The sequence below is a fragment of the Bubalus bubalis genome, chromosome 1 (assembly GCF_019923935.1).
Source record: "Bubalus bubalis isolate 160015118507 breed Murrah chromosome 1, NDDB_SH_1, whole genome shotgun sequence".
Classification (NCBI taxonomy): Eukaryota; Metazoa; Chordata; class Mammalia; order Artiodactyla; family Bovidae; genus Bubalus; species Bubalus bubalis.
The window spans coordinates 163,319,005-163,338,843 of NC_059157.1; the positions used below are offsets into that span (position 1 = coordinate 163,319,005).

Here is a 19,839-nt window from a genome sequence, read left to right on the forward strand (position 1 = left end):
TATCACTCTCAATAAATTAAGTGAAAGCATACAGCTTAAAAATCAGTCTGATTAAAGCCAGTTATTTCATTAAAATTGGCTCATTTTCCCTACAAGCTAATATTTCATAGAGAATAAGGAAAGATATTGCCATTTTGAACAAAAAGCTATAGGCATGCCAATAAATATTAAGGGGCTAATAATAACCAACTGGTGTAAGAGAGCACAAGTACGCGGCTCTGACACTCCACAGGAATACAGCAGCTACTTAGTATTTCTGCGTATTCTAAAATTTAACGTTGTGAATCTCTAAATAAATCACAAAAATTCTCCTATGGCATCCTAAACTCAACATGCTTATCTCTATTTAAAGCTTTGGTTTTCCTTTAGCTTTTACCAAAATAACAACACATCCTCAAAAATGAAACACATAGGTTAAAAAAAACAAACCGGCAACAACAACAAACTGTTCAGAAAAGAACAAGTCAATTCCACTTATACTGTGAGCAAAATTATCCCAAGAGGTTTAAGAAGTGGAAATTATCTTTCTGATGGGGACGAAATTTTGCTTTCTAAAACAGAAAATCAAAGAAGAGAGACTCTGGTAAATTTTAGTTTCGAACGATTGGTCAAACAGGAGAGAAGAAAAGTGATACCTGTACTTACTGTCGTTGGATCCCATGCTAATGAGGTCATCAGAGTCAACATTGTGAACTATGGCTGCTTTGTATCCTGCTCTCTGTGCATTTAAAACCTGCAAGTCAGAAAACAGTCATGATATGAGGAAGAAAGTGCCATAAGGTCCCTCGACTTCAACGAACATAGATCAACAACTCCATAAAGGACAGACTAGATTATGTATATATATAATATATATATATAAACAGATCTCAAGTGTGTTCTTGAAACAGAACCTTTTACAATTGATTATCAAGGACTTCTTTAGATATCTTTTTTATTTCACTCAAGGTATTAAGTGAAATGAGAGGCAAATAAAGGACAGAGATATAAGCTACCTACCAAAAGGATCCAAAGCACTAACCCTGTCTAGCTCTAACGGGATACAGACTTGGGACCATACTCAAGAGCCATCAGCCCTTGAGAAGTCAAATCTACCTCCACTACTTAGTGCAATAAACTTGGAGCAAATTGCTTTTCTTCCTTAATCCTCAGTTTCCCCAAGTTTAAGACAAAATAGCAACAATATTTTTCTCATATGTAAAATAATTTTAAAATGCTTAACACCATGATGATACAAAGAAATGGGTAAAATAAAAGCTATTCTTATTAGCTTCATCAACAACCATTTTCTTTAGAAAGCTTTTCTAAAGCTTTGAAAAAATTAAAAATAAAAATACTCCAGCCTGAAGTTGCTTACTCTGGTTCTATTTAGCTATATAATCTTTCCTAAAACTAGTTTCCGAAATATTAATAGTTTCACACCATAAGAATATGGCTAGATATGTAGTAGAATTTTCTTAAAACAAAGATCTGAAAAGTATCTAACACATGTTACCACACTTCACTTTTAAAGTAACAGTTTTTTTTAAATAAAAATAAACACAGACTAACCCCTTATTGTACCACCTTTCAACCATTTGGTAAAATTGAGGGTTATTATTTGCATACTGGTTAAATAAAATGAAAATTGGGTATGTAAATATATATAATAGTTTTGAATACTTTGAAAACTATATACATATAATTCTAAATACTTACTATGGCAAGAAATTTGAAATATATCACCTTATAATCACTGCATAGTGATATGTCTCAAAGTTTCTTTATAATATCAATACTTCTAAAATTAATTTTAAAAATAATTCCCAGAAGGTCTAATATTAGCTCTGTTTTAGTTATCAGCATAACAATGATTCAAAATTCTACAGTAATTCAATAAAGACCTGCATCAAGCTGCAAAGACTAAGGGAAAGCCCAAAAAGTCAAGTTCCTAAGAATAAAAGGAATGCCCAAGTGTTCAGCAGACTGGACTTGAATGGTAGGTGAGAGAAATGAGGCTCATGTAGTCAACCCTACTCAGGCGAGAGTAAAATTCCCTTCTACATTACCCTGACTCTAAAACTACCTCACCAATGAAAGTTGGAATTCTGAAAGAGATAATAATGTGGGTTAATCAGAATAATTTTATCTTACCACCAAACAAAAAAAAATATAAATCTGCAAATGCCTCAAAGAATTAATATTTTGTCTCTCTGTGGGTGCGCTTAGTCACTAAGACATGTCTGATTCTGAAACCCCATGGACTGTAGCCTACCAGACTCCTCTGCCCAGGGGATTTTCCAAGCAAGAATACTGAAGTGGGATGCCTTTTCCTTTTCCAGGGGATCTTCCTGACCCAGGGATCAAACCCACATCTCCTGCATTGGCAGGCAAGTTCTTAACCACTGAGCCACTAGGGAAGCCTTTATAGTCTCTATGACTCCTATGAAATAGCAGGCTGACACAGAGTAAGCACTCATTAAATATTTCTAGAATGAGAAAATGTGTAAGTGCTTAAATTAATAGCTCATATTATAACATTACAAATACAAGAGAGAAAATTGTGTGTGTGTGTTAGTTGCTCAGTCGTGTCCAACTCTTTGCAACCCCATGGATTATAGCCGGTCAGGGTTGTCTGTCCATGGAATACTCCAGTTAAGAATATTGTTGTGGGCAGCCATTTCCTTTTCCAGGAGATATTCCTGACCCAGGGATCAAACCTGAGACTCTAAGTTTTTTTAATGAATTAAAATAGCATAAATAGTTCACCAACATAGGACCTACTGCTCTGATGTTTGGAATAATGACAAGAAAACCAACCAGCCAACAGAACCGTTACAAGGAATGTTCTGTAGTCATGCAAGGAAAAGTCAACAACCAAAAATAAATAAATAAATAAATAAGTTTACTACTTTTTGCCTGTGTGTGCATGTTTTAATTTTAGGTAGATTTTGTTACCCAACTAAAACTTTAAAAACGCCAACCTCTACAGTCTTTTACCCATAGATTTTATTGCTTTCCAAGGGAAGAAAAAAAAAATCTCTCAAGAAGGACATAATAGTTTTTAAACCTTATCTGCTACTTATTTATGAACCTATTATTTATTCATTACATTTTCATAGCAGGACAGACTTCACTTAGCTTTTATTTAAACTTTAGTATACTTGGTTGGGGTTGCTATTAATTTATCTGATGCTTTAATGACCATTTAATTGTTCCTAAAAAAGCTAGACAAGTAACTACAGAGAAATATTTCTCTCACAAATCCAAAAAGCAAGTGTTTCCAGAGATACAATTTAAGAAATACAAAATTTATATCAAAAGCTGTTCTCTCCTTATATAAAACTTAACTTTTACTTTTCTTTTTAAAGCCAACTAATACACAAAGTCACTGATATTACAAATTGACTTGTTTCCCTGAAAAATATGTATTTGTGAGCAAAGATACAACATGTTAGGATACAGAGAAAAGTGGTCCCGGGAACCATGATCAAGTGTATGTAAAACAACATAGTTCAGTTTAGTAAATATTTGTTGAATTTACATAACATGTAAGGTACTGTGTATTGGGCACAATGCAGAACTTAAAGGTGAATCAGAAACAATCATTATCCTCAAAGACACTCAATACTCCTGGACATCCAAACAGGTCAGGTGCTTTCTAGCTTCTCTATTTGCTCAAGCTACCATCTCTGCCTGGAACAGCCTTCGGGTTCTGAATCCCTAATCAGGCTTCAAATTCCATTACCTCCATGAAGCCTGTCCTGTTCCATGCCCTATTCTAATGCCCTGGTCCACATGTTGTCCCAAGCACCCATATAGCTGCTTCCCACTTGGTATTTATACCTGTTATACTGTTCTTAAAGATCTTCTATAGTATCTTATATTTATGCATTATACATACTACCCCATTTATAAAACAAGGCTTTATGGGGTTCTTTAATCTTCTGCAGTTGTCTATGTGTAAAGAAGGGACAAAATATCATTACTCTTAAAAGAGGCTTTCTGAACTGCATTGTTAAAAATCACCAATATAAATTAATGGCTTTACAGCAATCTGCTATGTGTGTAACTAAGTCTAGCCAGCAGTTTCTGAAAACTGCATTGAGCAACTGAGGAAATATGTTTCTTTCACGTATCCAAAATGCAATTGGTTCCATAAATACAATATAAAATTAGATTAATATCAAAAGCTGTTCTCTAATTAAAAAATAAAATTCTTAAAATAGAAAACCACTAAAATAGGAAGGAGTTTTGTAAGCACAAGTGTGAATTCCAGAAAATAGAAACATGTTTCAAAAATTTAATAAGAAGGCTTCCCCAAGACTTTTGTTGTTGTTGTTACTGATTTTTAAAATAATGAAATTAAATCAAAGAAACACATTAACATATGGACCAATGGGCTTACGAATACAAACAAGGAAAATATATTCATGTTATGAACTGCAAAAATCATGTGTCAATCAAATTAAATTACATTTTTAACTATACAGCAGCTGGTATTTTCAAAAACACAGGAGGCAGAAATAAGGCCTAAATCATCAGTAAGCATGTGCAAGGTTTCACATTCATAAAATGCAATCTCAAACATGTTGTCAGATGGAAGCAGAGAACTCAAAGATTCATTAATAAAAAGCAGACACAGTGAACAAACCTAAATTTCAAAATAGCGATCAAACAGAAAATTGCACAAAAAGACCTTCTGAATTGAACTGCAAACGTGCCTTTTTAAGGAGACTCAAATTGTGCTAAATGTACTAGTTTACATCTAATCAACCAATTAACTGCAACTAAATTATGTAGACCAGGTAGCACCTGACCACAAATTTTAAAGAAATATGGGACTGCCGACTTGTTATTGTAAATAGCCGGTATACCTGAAGACAGCGACTGCTAATGGAAGAACCTTCAATGAGACAGGTTCTAAAAGGAATCCTGGGAATGAAATAATAGTTCATCTTATTTCCAGATTGGACGAACTGGTGATATTGACACTAATAAACAGACCTTGTAAGAAGAAAGAATTCACTGTGCTGTCAAGATGATCATAAGCAGAAATTTTTTAAGGGACACACAGGCATGAGGAGGTGGAGGAAACTGTTGACAGAATATATACAACAAGGTTCCAGACCAAAGGCTCTATCTATGAATAAAAGAAGCCTCTATGTGCTGGTCCCTTACATATACTATCTCTAATATCTGATAGAACTCTACCATGTAGATATTCTTTTCGATATTCTAGAAATGAATATACCCTAAAGTCACACTTAGGCAGAGCTGAGATTTGAAAACAATTTTATTTGATTAGATAGAGAAGCATGGAGTTTCCCAATGAATCAGAATGAGAAATAGGATCACTAACCTGGTTTAACATTTTACAAATGTCTAAAAAGAGGGATTAAGAAAGAGATCACTTTAAGGGATTACTTTCTTTGATACTAAGAAAGTACCAAAACTCACAGGACATTAATCTTAAAATCTTATGGGCAAAATAAAACATATACAAATCAGAGTATAAGCCAAAAAGAAAAGTGCTCAAATAGTGTGGTAGAGTTTATAAAAACTTAGAGAGGGAAAAGTTATATTGAAGTACCTATGGCAGATTTTATAGGACCTGAAACATTTTAATAGAGATGAAATCTGCGTCAACAGGAAAGAGTTGGGAAATTTCTCATGTGAGAGGAAGAGAGAAATAAGAAGGCAAAAGGCAGGACTGAGCAAGGCATACTAAAAACAAAACACAAAGAAGGACCTTAATAAGTGAAAAAGAGTGTTACAGAAAGGAAGACTCTCTAATTCCAGCAGAGGAGTTAAAATTATACTCTTGGAAGGAGATTATTTGGATTCAAATTCTGACTCTGTTATATACAAGCTGTATAAACTTAAGCAAATAACTTCTGTAAAATGAGCATAATAATACACTCAAAGAGTCATTCTGAGGATTAAATTACTAAATACATGGCAAGCACTTAAAATAGTGCTTAAACAGTGCCTGGCACATATTAAATAAGTGCTAGTTATGATTACTGTCATTGCTGTTCAATTTTACAGCTGCTGTTGGAAAGTCAGAGGTTAGGAGAGATGGGAAAAAAGGACAGATAGTACTGTATCTTGAAGGCCATTCAGTAAAGTAGATGTGGGGTCTTCCCCATTAAGGGTTCACATTTCCTTCTCCAGGGGATCTTCTCAACCAGGGATCGAACACAGGTCTCCCGCATTGCAGGCAGACTCTTTACCATCTGAGTCACCAGGAACCTTAAAGGTTCACAACAGGCACTTGAATAAGGAGGTGACATGGCTAAAACAATGTTTTAGAACAATCTGGTAATACTTTGATATGGAGAAGATAAGACTGAAGATTTGGAAGCTGTTCTGACAAGGCAGGATGATTGCAATGATCTGAAAGAACAATATTTTCATTCTTCTTCAAAACCAACTTTTGAATCTAGGGAACTTAGGAATGTACTTAACCAAAAATGTGAAAGCTGAGAAACAGAGCTTGTTTTCATAAGGAAAAACAAGAGAATGGTTCTGAGTACACTAAATTTGAGAGGTAGGGAGGTTTCTATATAGGTAGAATATAAAATATCAGGACCTGAGATTTAAATGTACATATTTTCAGCAAATTAATTCATTCAACAAATATCTGGAATAAAGATTGCTGCCTGGTTGTGAAAAATAATTAAACTTCTAATAAAATATCATCCCTTCAGTTTTATATATCTTACAGTCTTCAATGTCCTTTAAGTTCTAGACATGAACTAAACTTAAGTACACTTTAATTTTCCCCTGAGAGGATACACTACAAATAAGTAAATCTGTGTATACTTATTTCTAGTATACCTGCAAGAATGCTAAAAATGTTATGAGGTAACTTTTCTTGATGAAAGAGAACCATGAAAAGAACCTCATTATTATATCAGACAGTAGTCTGGATGTTCGTGTAAAATGAGACACATTTGAAACATTTTTTTATTTGAAATGTATTTAAAGTTCTGAAGTCTTTAACTGAATTCTAGTGTTATTTTTCCCTTGCATAAGGAATAATTTTAATGTTTGAACAATAGTGAAAAGGCAAGCTAAAAACCAAGATTATTTCAGACAGACGATACTCCATGAACACCGTACATGCACCCCCTACAGATGCCCCGTGTTTCTGATGTTATCTGCCTTCAGGTGCCGGGCAAAAGATGTTTGAGAGTAGTAGCCATTTAAAATATATCCTCTTCTAATTTGAATGATAATACAACCTTTAGTTCATTATTTCAACATTTTTATTAAGTGTTAAAAGGTCATTAATTTTAATTAGGAGGTTGAAAGAAAATACTATACTGAAATATTTCAGATTGTAATTCATGCAGAATTAAAATATGTGATTTATATGTGGAATCTAATATATGACACAAATGAACCTATCTATGAAACAGAAACAGAATCAGGGACACAGAAAATAGATTAGTGGTTGCCAAGCGGGGAGAGTGGTAGGAGAGGGATGGATGGGGATTTTGGGATCAGCAGATGCAAACTGGTATATATAGAATAAACACAAGGCCCTACTGCAGAGCACAGGGAACTATATTCAATATCCTGTGATAAACCATAATGGAAAAGAATGTGTATATGTACAGCTGAGTCATTTTGCTATATGGCAGTAATTAACACAGCATTGTAAATCAACTATACTTTAATAAAAACAAAACAAAAATGTGATCTAGGGGGAAATTTCAGTGATGACTTATAGTTTTATTTACTAAAGAAGTAATAAGACTAGAAGTAGAGGGACTTCCCTGGTAGTCCAGGGGTTAAGAATTGGCTCTCCCAATACAGAGAGTGTGGGTTTGATCTCTGGTTGGGGGACTAAATCCCATTTGCAGCACAGCAGGACCAAAAAAAAAAGAAAGAAAGAAAGAACAGAAGTAGAGAAAGACATAATAAATATTAGGGAAATTCAACTATTCTGGCTTATGTATAAATAAGAAAAATACATCTATCTAGAGATGTAATTGACTGCTTAATTAACACCAGGAAGAGAATGACGAGATATTCTTAAACTCCCATCAATCAGGTGATACCTTCAGTGATTAAAAAGCACTGTATTTTCTTCTTGCTCTCAATCTGCTTCCCTGCCAAAGGGTATGTACTCCATATAATCAGATAGGATATACTACCTAATTATGTGCATGTCACACACACACACACACAAAACATATATACTAATACTCTATATTATTAGATATAGTTATTCATCAATTATCAATAATAAATTTCCTAAGCATGGTAACTGCATTTTGTGAACATGGAGGAGAATGCTGCTGTGGGAAAGAGAGGAATAAGACATAAAAGATTCAACTCTTAAAATAGTTAAAGACAAAATATCAATACTTGGGAATTATTAACAATGTTAACTTCTTCAGGATACCTCTGTTTTCATCTTTGTTATTATATACACCACAAGCTTTTGTCTTGAATGAGTTATGTTTTTAATACCCATCTGGGTACTTTAACAACCTGATACATTTTAATCAAGCCAATGTCACATAATTAACCTTACACAGAATAATTTTCAACTTCCACAGTTCATTAAATGACATAAATGTACACTAATCTCAGCATGTTCTCAAAAATATAATAAAGCCAAAGTCCCGCTGTCTTAATAGAAATCACAATATTAGAAATCTAAATTTGTGATAATTTAAAGTATTACCTTAAAAATTAACAAAAGATCATTGTTTCATGTGTGTCAATAAAAAGAATTATCAGAAAATTAATCCTGACATCACCTTGAAAAATAAGAGATCTGATAAAATAACATTTAGAGCTCTTTGAATGCCAGACTTCATGTTTCCTAAGGAACCATCTTGTTCACTAGCATGTATCTCCAGCCTAGATAAATACTTATTTAGTCAAACTAAATCATAACTAAGGCAACTATCTATCAAGTCCTACCCAGAAAGATATATGCCATAAAAATGCATTTATGTCTTAGTTCCCTCTTAAAAACATACCAAAAATTTTACTTCAGTCATTGTGGATAAAAAATTTTTCTGAAATATTTTGCATCTTGCTAGCTGTCTCAATTAAAAGACAACAAATGTGATTTGACCTTTTCCAGTGACTTGGGATCATCATGAACATCTTTACTAGATCCTAGCTGGTTTTTCTCCTCAATGTTAAGTGTCACTTCCTCTCTCTCTGTATTTAGACAACTAGTAGTCATTAACCTTGCTCCACTCTTACATTCTTTTCTACAATACAGAAGCAAAGGAGAAAACCTGATTAGAATTCTATTCTTAAAAAAAAAAAAAAAAGTACAGAAAAAGTTCCAAGAAAAAGTCATCAGGAAAAGTACATGGTTTTAAAAGCTGGAATTTTATGACATTATGGTGGTACAAAGGCATGCTTCCTTCTTTTATTTTAGGTTATATACTAAGAGCACTGACCTTTTGATAAATGGCATGTTACAAACAAACAAGTTTATTTCTTACTTAGGCTGAGAGATAAATTGAATTTGTTTCATTAGAAAATTTGGGGGGGTGCAGGGCTGGTAAAATTTGCAAAATCAGCAAAGCCATACTTACTCGTTTCAAGTAGACCAGAAAACAAGCCAGAATCCATGGAACTTTAAAAATTAATTAAAGATCTTATGTTATATCCTTGTGATAGATTTTAACGTCAATCTTTGTACATGGGAAAGCAATTCTAAATACTGAAGGTACTGAACACTGTAGATAATAAAATAATTTAGTGAACCTGGGTGAACTTTTTTTAATAAAAGGAAAGTTCATATACCAAAGTATTTTAGCTAATATAGGTAAGTACTGTTTTATGAAATTTATTATAGGCTGTGTGCTATATATATACTAGGGGGACATGTGTAAAAATAAATTTCTTATATAGATTGCAGTCAAAAAAGTTTGAAACCCATATAGTGAGTTTTTAATGTTCTGTAGATTGTCGGCAATCAGAAAATAGATTGTGCTTTTCCAACAATATTATTGTGTAGCATACCATCACAAAATCAAAGTCATTAATGTATAGGTCGTTGAATGTGGCGGTTTCCAATGTAGTTTTAATATTATACCTAGCACATGATTAGTACTAAAGATTAAAACTAAAAGTGATGCTTTTCTCTTGGTGTCATTAAGAAAACCCAAATAAACCTTTACGTAGCTATTTCTGATGCTTGCTATTAAAGAAGCTTTTCTTTAAAAAACTTTTATATAATGAACTATACCAATTAAACTATATTAGTTAAAAGCTGCCTAAATATTTAATTTTGAGAATCGCAATTTAAATTTAACAAAAGTATCCCTAAAGTATCCTCTAGTTATCTATGTATATTAAAGTGCATATTAAAACAAAGGATCCAAACTAAGTTCCGATTTTTTAGATACTAACAGGATTCATATTCCAATCAAATCTTATTTCTCATCCTAACAACAGCAGTAGCTCCATTTTAACCCAATCACCACGGTTAATAAAGTTTTTTGGAAGAAATTATTGTGAAACAAAAGGATAAATCTAAACTTGCTATCAGCCTACTAGGAATGAATTCTGGTGCTCAGCGCCCCCTAGTGACAGATCTCTGCATATACTCCTCCCTCTACTGCCTACTCATTTGGGGGCTCTAAGCACTATACTGTAAGCTCAGCACACAGATCTGCATAAAAATATAAGTCCTACTCCCAAGAAACTGAAGTGAGAAAAGATATACCCATGGGGCTTTTTTTTTTTAGGCTAGAATCAAGCAAGAGGGGGTAAAATATTATGGGGCAAAAAGAAAGAATCTCTAAAGAAAGAGGAAATGCACAGTAATGCTGGCTGGGATTTGCTCTGGCTTCAGCCAAGAATCTTTCCTATCACAAACTTTTCAAACACAGGACAGAAAATGAGCAGTTTTAATTAGCAGTCACTTTGTGGTACACTTAACATCATTTTATTAAAACATCTGAAATTATCATAAGAATTCTCCAAATAGGAAGTTCCTGCACGAAAACAAGCTATTAATACAAGTCTAACATAATCTGTAAATGAAATAAAATCTAAAAGATTTACCTAACAAAGTCTCCAATGAAGTCTGGTTACGTTAGTAAGTAACAGGTCTCTCTTAAGCTAAATAGTGAGTGCTCAGATATTTATTTTACTATTTAAATTGCAACTTAAATGGTACATACATACATTATGAACAGTTTTTCTGTGTTATGCTATGTTTGAAAACACAAAAGGTAAAAAGTCAAAAAAGCATCACACGGATGCTGGGTGGTTGTGGAGCCTGGACTCTTCTGTCCACCCTGGCTGTACAGTGGGTTTTGGCACTTCCAGTTGTAATCTGAGAACTGGAGCACTACTTTACTGTCCAGCCTCTATAGAGCCTCTGCAGAAAATGTAGTGTAACTCTGCTTCTAAGTATTTCCAAATGCCAACTGAAAAAAAAATTCTCTGGAAAACGGATTTTCTTTTCTCTCAGAATTGCCAACAGGAAACAACAATAACTCAACCATCAGCCTGGACACAAACTACACTCTTTCCCAATGTGGATATCTAACACAGGGAAAGAAACTGTTTTCCCTGTAAGGGAAAGAGATGAAGTAAAGAAACTCATAGAGGAGACTTAGAGGACAGAGATAACTGTCAAAATGTAGCTATGTTCTTTCATCTGAAGAAGTAAGAAGAAATCAAGAAGTAAAATTTCTTTGTCAAATGATCAAATCAATGACGATGAGAATGAAACAACAGTAGGCAATTCAGGTTTAATGTAAAAACTGTTAATTCTATCTATAGGATAAAAATTTCTGGAAACATTACAGTACAGTAGGGAATAAGCAATTGTTGAAATAAGATCCAGAACTGTGGCAATCCTACCAAGATTAAATCCAACATCATTCTTTCCAGCACATATTTCAGAATCACTACAGTACACACTGGAAGAGCTACTTCACCTGAGAGCGGGTAACATCAGAAACACGGGGCATCTGCAGGGGATGGGTGCACGGTGTTCACGGAGTATCATCTATCTGTCTGATGTTTTCACTCTCATTAAAAGGAATTCAGTGACATAAGCCATCTTTCCCTCTTTCTTTAGATTCCATCTTCTTAACTAGACATTCTTCATTTAATGTGTACCTGAATAATCTGAATAACTTTATTTTAAAGGAAACAATGTGTGTGGAATCTAAGACAGAGGAGTTAAGAATATACAATGGAGAAAAGAGAGTCTCATAAATAATTGGTGCTGGGAAAATTTGACGGCTACACAGAAAACAATGAGATTAGAACATCCCCTCATACCACATACTAAAATAAACTCAAAAAGGACTTGAGACCTAGATTTAAAACCTGAAATCATAAAACTCCTAGAAGAGAACACAAGCAGAATATTCTTTGATATAAATCAGATCAATGGTGTTTTGGATTTGCCTCCTAAGACAAAAGAAATAAAAAGCAAAAATAAACCAATGGGACTGAATTAAACTTAAGGCTTTTGCATAGCAAAGGAAATCACTGCTAAAACAAAAAGATAACCCACTGAGTGGGAGAAAATATTTGCAAATGATATGATCAATAGGGGCTTAATATCTCAAGTATATAAACTGCATACAACTCAGTATCAAAAACAAAGAACCCAATTGAAAATTGGGCAGAAGACCTGAATAGACATTTTTCCAAAGAAGACATACAAATGTCTAACAGGTACATGAAAAGATGCTCAATTATGCTCAATTTCCCTCATAATAGTTAATTATAAGGGAAAGGCAAATAAAAACCACAATGAGATATCACCTAATATTTGTCAGAAGGAAAGATGAAAGTGAAAGTCACTTGTGTCCGACTCTTTGTGACCCCATGGACTGTATAGTGAATTCTCCAGGCCAGAATACGGGAGTGGGTAGCCATTCCCTTCTCCAGGGGATCTTCCCAACCCAGGGATTGAATCTGGGTCTCCTGCATTACCGGCAGATTCCTTACCAGCTGAGCTACCAGGGAAGCCCCTTTTGTCAGAATGGCTATCATCAAAAAGTTTACAAGTAACAAATGTTGTCAACAATGTAGAGAAAAGGGAACCCTCATACACTGTTGGTGGGAATGTAAATTGGTTCAGCCACTATGGAGAATACTATGGAAGCTCATCAAAAAACTATAAATAGAATTACCATATGATCCAGCAATCCCATTCCTGGGACTATATCTGAAAAAAACGAAAACACTAATTTGAAAAGATACATGCATCCCAATGTTTGCAGCAGAATTATTTACAATAGCCAAGGTATGGAAGCAACCTAAATGTCCGTCAATAGATGAATGGCTAAAGAAGATGCAGTATACAACTAAAAATGAAAAAATAATGAAATTGTCCCATTTGCAAAAACATGGATGGTCCTAGAGAGTGTAATACTAGTGAAATAACTCAGACAGAACAAGACAAATACTTTATGTTATCACTTATGTATGGAATCTAAACAATGAAACGAATGTATATAACAAAATATCAGTAGACAGTGGCTCAGACGGTAAAGCGTCTGCCTACAATGCAGGAGACCCGGGTTCAATCCCTGGGTCGGGAAGGTCCTCTGGAGAAGGAAATGGCAACCCACTACAGTACTCTTGCCTGGAAAATCCCATGGATAGAGAAGTGTGGTAGGCTACAGTCCTTGGGTCGCAAAGAGTCAGACATGACTGAGCCACTTCAGTTGGTCACTTGATTGCAGAGAGAAGGGGCAAGATAGGGATATGGGATTAAACTAGGTAAGCAACAAAGATATATTGTACAGCACAGGAAAATAAAGCTAATATTTTATAATAACATTAAATGGGAGTATAATTCTTAAAAGTTTTGAATCACTGTGTTGTACACCTGAAACCAATATAATATTGTAAATCAACTATACTTCCAATAAAAGAATGTGTGTTAAAGAGCTATGTAAATGCAGTTACTGGCATTATATGTTTTCACTAGGTTAGGATAAAGTACACGTAATTTACTGTTTTTCAGCTTTTTCTTTCATTAAATATTACTTTCCTTGTAAAAGAAGAGAATGTTTCACTGTTTTAATACTGAATGAATTTTTATATAAAGGAACCTAATTATTAACACACAGATATTTTCACCAAAGGGTGGAAGAAAGAAATGAAAAAATTAATGCACTAGTAGCACAGAGCTATCTGAATCCTATATGGGTAGAAATGCTTCCATCTACTGAGTATTATTTAACATGTTTCTTTGGTGAAATCTTTTATACAGGATTCCAAAGTAGATTAGTGACAAACATTATAGGTTACTTTATAGAAATATAGAAAAGAGTAAGAAAATTTAAATAATGATATTATAGATGACTTCAATATATGAGTTAAACTTCTAATTAAGTTCATATCTACTTGCTTAGTACTCCTGAAATAAAAGTGCAATTCTGAGAATACCATATACTGTATCAGCCTGGAGGCCTGAGAGAGGAGAATGAAAGGTAAGCTTAGAAAGAAAAACTAGATGCCTATTTTGTAAGAAGACCGAATTTCACTCCAAAATTTTTATTATTTGTTATTATAATAATAAGATCACACAAATAACCCAAAAATGTTTAAGTTAATTTTTTAATTATCATAAAATATTTAGACCCAGAGAAAAATGTGGGATACATGACTATCTAGATTTAGAAATACTTACAAGGGCATTCCAAGAACATTAAGTGAAATGAAAATGAAGCCAACAGAATGTTCCAATAATACTGTTTATTCCCTAATCTACTTAAATTTAATTTTAAGCCATTAGGATTTTCTAAATATTCTAAATTCAGCAAATATTTATTAATCATCTACCAAGTGCCACACAATGTATTAGGAATTTGAGTTGTAGAAACAAAAACATGATCTTTTCCCTCACAGAGGCTGACAGAGGATTAAACAAGCAATATATAAAAGAAGTGATCTGCTCTGCCTTGAAGATTAGGGAAGGTTTCAGGTAGGAGATGAAACTTCATCTGAGACCTAAAACAAGCCAGGCAGACAAGCGAGGGAAGATACTCAAATGAAGGACACGGTAGAAACCAAGACAGAGGGGAAGAGACTGCTCAGCACCTACTGGGACTTGTAAATTCTTCATGGTTAAGGTAGGGGGACAGGCAAAGTACAGATGTGACTTGACAGAGACAGAAGACAGGTCAAGTAGGGGTTTGTGCCCCAGTTAGGTTTTGTAAAAGTCTCAATCCAACAGAAAATGAGTACCAACATATTCCTTGGATTGTATTCATCTGCAATCCAATCTAATGAACCCCCTCCCTGAAATATGGAGGGAATAATATCTAAGTCCTTTCAGCCTCCTGCAGCTAGCTACATTTTTCGAAAATAATCACTAGAGCATTAAGCAGTAATAAGATTCAACAGAAGTACATGCACTACACCATTTCTGTTTACCAAGCTTCCCTTGAGTTCAGTTGAAATAAAGCAAATCAACTATTTGAAGAAGTTGACTTAGCATTAAAACCACAAGGTAACATTTTGGACTGCAATGAACAGATTTTTGATAACTAATGATATTTTTACTATAAACACAGAAATCTGTGTAGTTTAGAAAAGTTCTATTTTAAGTGATTATTTTAATGTTCTTGAAATAACCAAGTATTTTTACAAAAATTTTTAAATGTTATTTCCCACTGGGATGCCAATTCAAGTCTTTTGAGAACTCTCTGCCTCAGAATGCTATGAAGTCATTTTTCTAACTAGAAGATTTAATAAAGCCTTAATTTATTTACCAGAAAGCCAGAAATGTTTTCCTAATTTCAAACACTCACCAAAAACTAACATTTTCAAACAATTATATTTTGTCACAGTGAAGCACAAGTGCACAAAGATAAACAAAATAACATTGTTCTGCTTTTCCTCTAAAGAGCTGTATTTCTCAGAAGATACAGTTTTTGTCAGTGTAAGTAAAAGTGACTGTTTTCAGATTAAGCAGCTGGCATGTAATCAATAGTTATTACTGGCCTTCTGGACATTCCACATATCCAAATACAAATTCTGAGTATGGGTTCTGCTATTATCTCTCCAGGGCAAGAAGACTAAAAGGCTCAAATGTGCTTCTTTTGACAAAAGATTAAAAAAAAAATTAAAACAGTAGTCTATTTTAAAATGGTACAAACAATTCAATTTTCTACCTTCCAAAAACTGTTAATTGCATTTCAGTGTCTTATTAGCTACCTTGAGTCACAAACCACTTGGGATAGTTTGCGTAGAAAATCTGTCATCTCCTTTATTGTAACATAGAGCTTTCACTCTTTTACTTTTAAGAGGGAATAAGAGAAGTTTAGGTTTCTTTAATTATAGCATAATGTTCTTCAAAAAAAGTCTAAAGATTTATAATAAGTAAACCTTGAAATACCCACCACCATTAATCATTTGAAGAATCTTGAGAGAATTATATTTTTTACTTCTTTTCTCTTCTGCTATCTACAATGGAAAGGGCTCGTTTCACCAAAGAAAGCTCTGTAAGATGGTGCCAATTCTCATTTGTCTGAGATAATTTGGGTTTCACTTTGGATAGGAGGCATAGCAAAAAAACCACTTTGTAACTATTCTCAATATACTGTAGCATACGGTATGGTGCTGAATTAAGCTTTTGTCAGTATTCAGTCCTAGCACGCTACATCAGGAATAAGAAAATGAGCTCTTTTTCCAACTATTTTCTTAAGTCAATTTATTCATAAAAAATTGTGGCTACACATGAATGAACCACTATTGAGTATCCACAAAGAGCTATTAATTTGCAATTCAGAAAAGAAGTACCATATATAAATTGTAAATGATTGGTTTCTGTAACACACTTACTACAAAACTTAATCATCAATTTGGAAGTCAGAAAAGTACAGTCATGGATTTCTGATCTGAAGATTATAGCTAATAAAGCTAATAGCCTGTTTACCAGTGATCACCATTAGAAAAGAAATTTTCTTTGGAATGAGATTCCAGTTGTTTTCCCAGTAATCATGATGACTTTATCCACTCACCCTACCTTGACAGGTGATCTGTAATTCATAAGCTTGTGTATTTATGAAACTTATTTTGTATACATTATACACTGGCATGATAACACTGTCCTTTATAAGCCAAATTAAAAATTTTACACATCAGTTGACATGAGTTACGATATCACAGTGTGACTTATCAGCCAATGATTAGTTTCTGAAAGGTGAGAACTGAATACATGTGTTAATTTGACTGGGCTAAGAGATGTCCAGAGAGCTGGTAAAATATTTAGGCAGGTGTCTGTGAGGGGGGTTTTTGAAATGTTTATCATTTCATTCAGTAGACTGAGGAAAGACGATCCACCCTCAACAATGTGAATAGGAATCATCAAATTCCTAGAGGTTCCAAACAGAACAAAAGATGAAGGGAAGGGTGAATTCCCTCTCTCTGTTCTTGACATCCACATTCTCCTGCCCTTAAACTTCAGAGCTCTTAGTTCTTGGGTCTCTGGACTCTAGGATTATACCATCAGATCCCCTGGTTCTCTGGCTTTCAGACCCTAACTGAATTACACCACTGGTTTTCCTAGTTATCCAGCTTGCAGACAGTAGATTACAGGACCTCTCAGCCTAGTACAGTCAGCACCTTTGCCAGCTTTACCCTTATTCTATTTTATACCAATAATGAAAGAATCAATAAAACATTGATGGTTAATAACTACTGCTTAGTCACTGTGTGCAAGGCATTGTCTGACAAGCATTCAACACTGATTATTTCATTTGATCCTTGTAACAATTCTAGGAACATTTATAATTATATTTTACAGATAAAGAAATTGAGGCACACAGATAAAAATAACTTGTCTAAGATCACACTACTATAAATGATAAAGATGTGATTCAAATGTATGCAATCTGTTTCCAGATCTTGAATACAACTAATATGTCTCCCTCAGTAAATTAATGTCTTGTAAATTTAATATAACTGAAATAAATCATTAGAAATAATATGAGTAAGAAATCTTTCACTTTAAATGTCTATAATATATTCTGTTGTATATTTGTGAAGGAAAATTAACGAAGTTAAAGAATATGTACAGAATAGAACTTTATCCATTAAGACTGTCTACACAATGAGTTATATAAGAAAGATTTTAACGTTTTTTTTCTAAGATTAGAATCCTAAATTAAAACGTTTTTACATATTCTTTATGTGCAAGTGCTTTTAAAGAATACATTATACACACAAGTAGAAGACTTACTATACTACATAGTTTAACAAACTTTCATTGCTCTCCTACTATGCACTATAATACAAATTAGATATTTAAATATAGTTAAAACATGAATTCTAAACACAGTAAGCCTGCATATAAGTGAAATATATATAACAGAAAACAACAATGTGATAAAGAGATATAAAGGCACATTGAGCTGGAATGATTTGTTCTGCCCGAGGGAGGGGAGAAAGAAAAGTAAGGCTTCCAGAAGAGGTAATGGTCTCAGTTAGCACTTAAATGAAATGGCCAGAAATACAGGCGATAAAGGTCATCTTAGAGATCTTGGACAGAGAAAACAGTATGTGTGAAGGCACAAAAACACAGCAAGTTGAGAGATTTCAGTAGGTGATATGGCTACAGCACAAAATTCAAGACAGGAAGTGGAAAGTGATGAGCTGGAATATTAGCTAAATCAGGAAATTCCATTAGAAATACTCAGACATGTATGTGATGAGGATCCACTGAAGGGATCGGAGGACAAACAAGCCCTCCTATCCATTCCTGAGTTGGGTTTTAACCCCCAAAATAATTATTTAATGACAGTATTTCCCTAAATGTTGTAGTGCAACACCTCCCATCACCACCTAAAAAGAAAGTTACTTTAAAAAAATAAAAGGTATTTTAGTTTTGAATTACCAAAGACTGGACTAAGACAAATATTACATACCTTAATGATGCAATAAACCTTGAAATCAGCAGAATTAGCTTACTTTCCATTTCTTAGTGGCATGAAATTATCAAATATTAATATAATTTTTATTATTAATATAATATAATATTTTAAAAAATATAATCATTTTTGTTGGAACAATCTGTAATTATTATAATTTAGTTCTAGATCAAATCTTAAAACAGTTTAAATTCAAACTACTATAAAAGCATAACAATTAGAAAGAGAAGGAAATCTAACACATTTGACTTCAAGCTCTATTTCCCATTTAAAGGCAATCAAGAGTTTAAATTTGGAACTAATATACAATATAAAAACATTTATTATTTACAAAGTGCTCTACATTTGCAAACTCCTTTACAGTTATTATTTTATTCATTTAAAAAGTTTATTATGGAAGTGTAATTTCTTTCATGAAATGAAAGGAGCAGAGACAAAAAGGCAGGCACAGCAGGAGTCAGAGTAGCCTTACTTAACAGATAAATCATCTAAGATCAAGCATGGAAAGTACATGAAATGATATCCCACGTCTCTTCTCTAAACATGTAAGACACTCAAGTTTGAGATGGTTCAATAAAAGTAACAGGCCTCAATCTGGCTCGCCTTACAAGGAGACAATCCAAAAGCAGATTTTTAAAGATAGTATTAAAAAACAAAAAAACAAAATAAATAAAAAAACAAAAAACAAACCTTAAAATCTCACATCTTTAGAGCTGAATTGATGATAGTGAGGGAAGTCCTATGGCAAACTTTAACTATTTGAAATGCCAGCGTAACCCACTTCATGGAGACAAACTTTATACATGTGACAGCCAGCTTATTACAAAAGAGAATCCCAGCATCAACAAAGATATAGATACAGAAGTTGTAATCATACTGGAGGGTGAAGACATAAAGACTAACATTTCCATTTCTAGGTTAGATCAAGCAAGACCACTATTAAACCACAGTTTAAGAT

General features: G+C 33.6%; 1 protein-coding gene across 3 annotated transcripts in view; it reads right to left on the reverse strand.

Annotated features, from left to right (window-relative positions):
• Positions 1 to 19,839, reverse strand: part of RNF13 (ring finger protein 13) — a 130,187-nt gene that overhangs the window by 62,941 nt on the left and 47,407 nt on the right. For 2 of the 3 annotated variants that reach the window (XM_025290008.3, XM_006063113.4), the window contains exon 5: positions 646 to 733. In XM_025290008.3, the coding sequence (XP_025145793.1) occupies positions 646 to 733 (88 nt within the window). Of the gene's footprint in view, positions 1 to 635; positions 734 to 19,839 lie in introns of all 3 variants that reach the window. The other variant, XM_044946073.2, reaches the window with a different exon arrangement.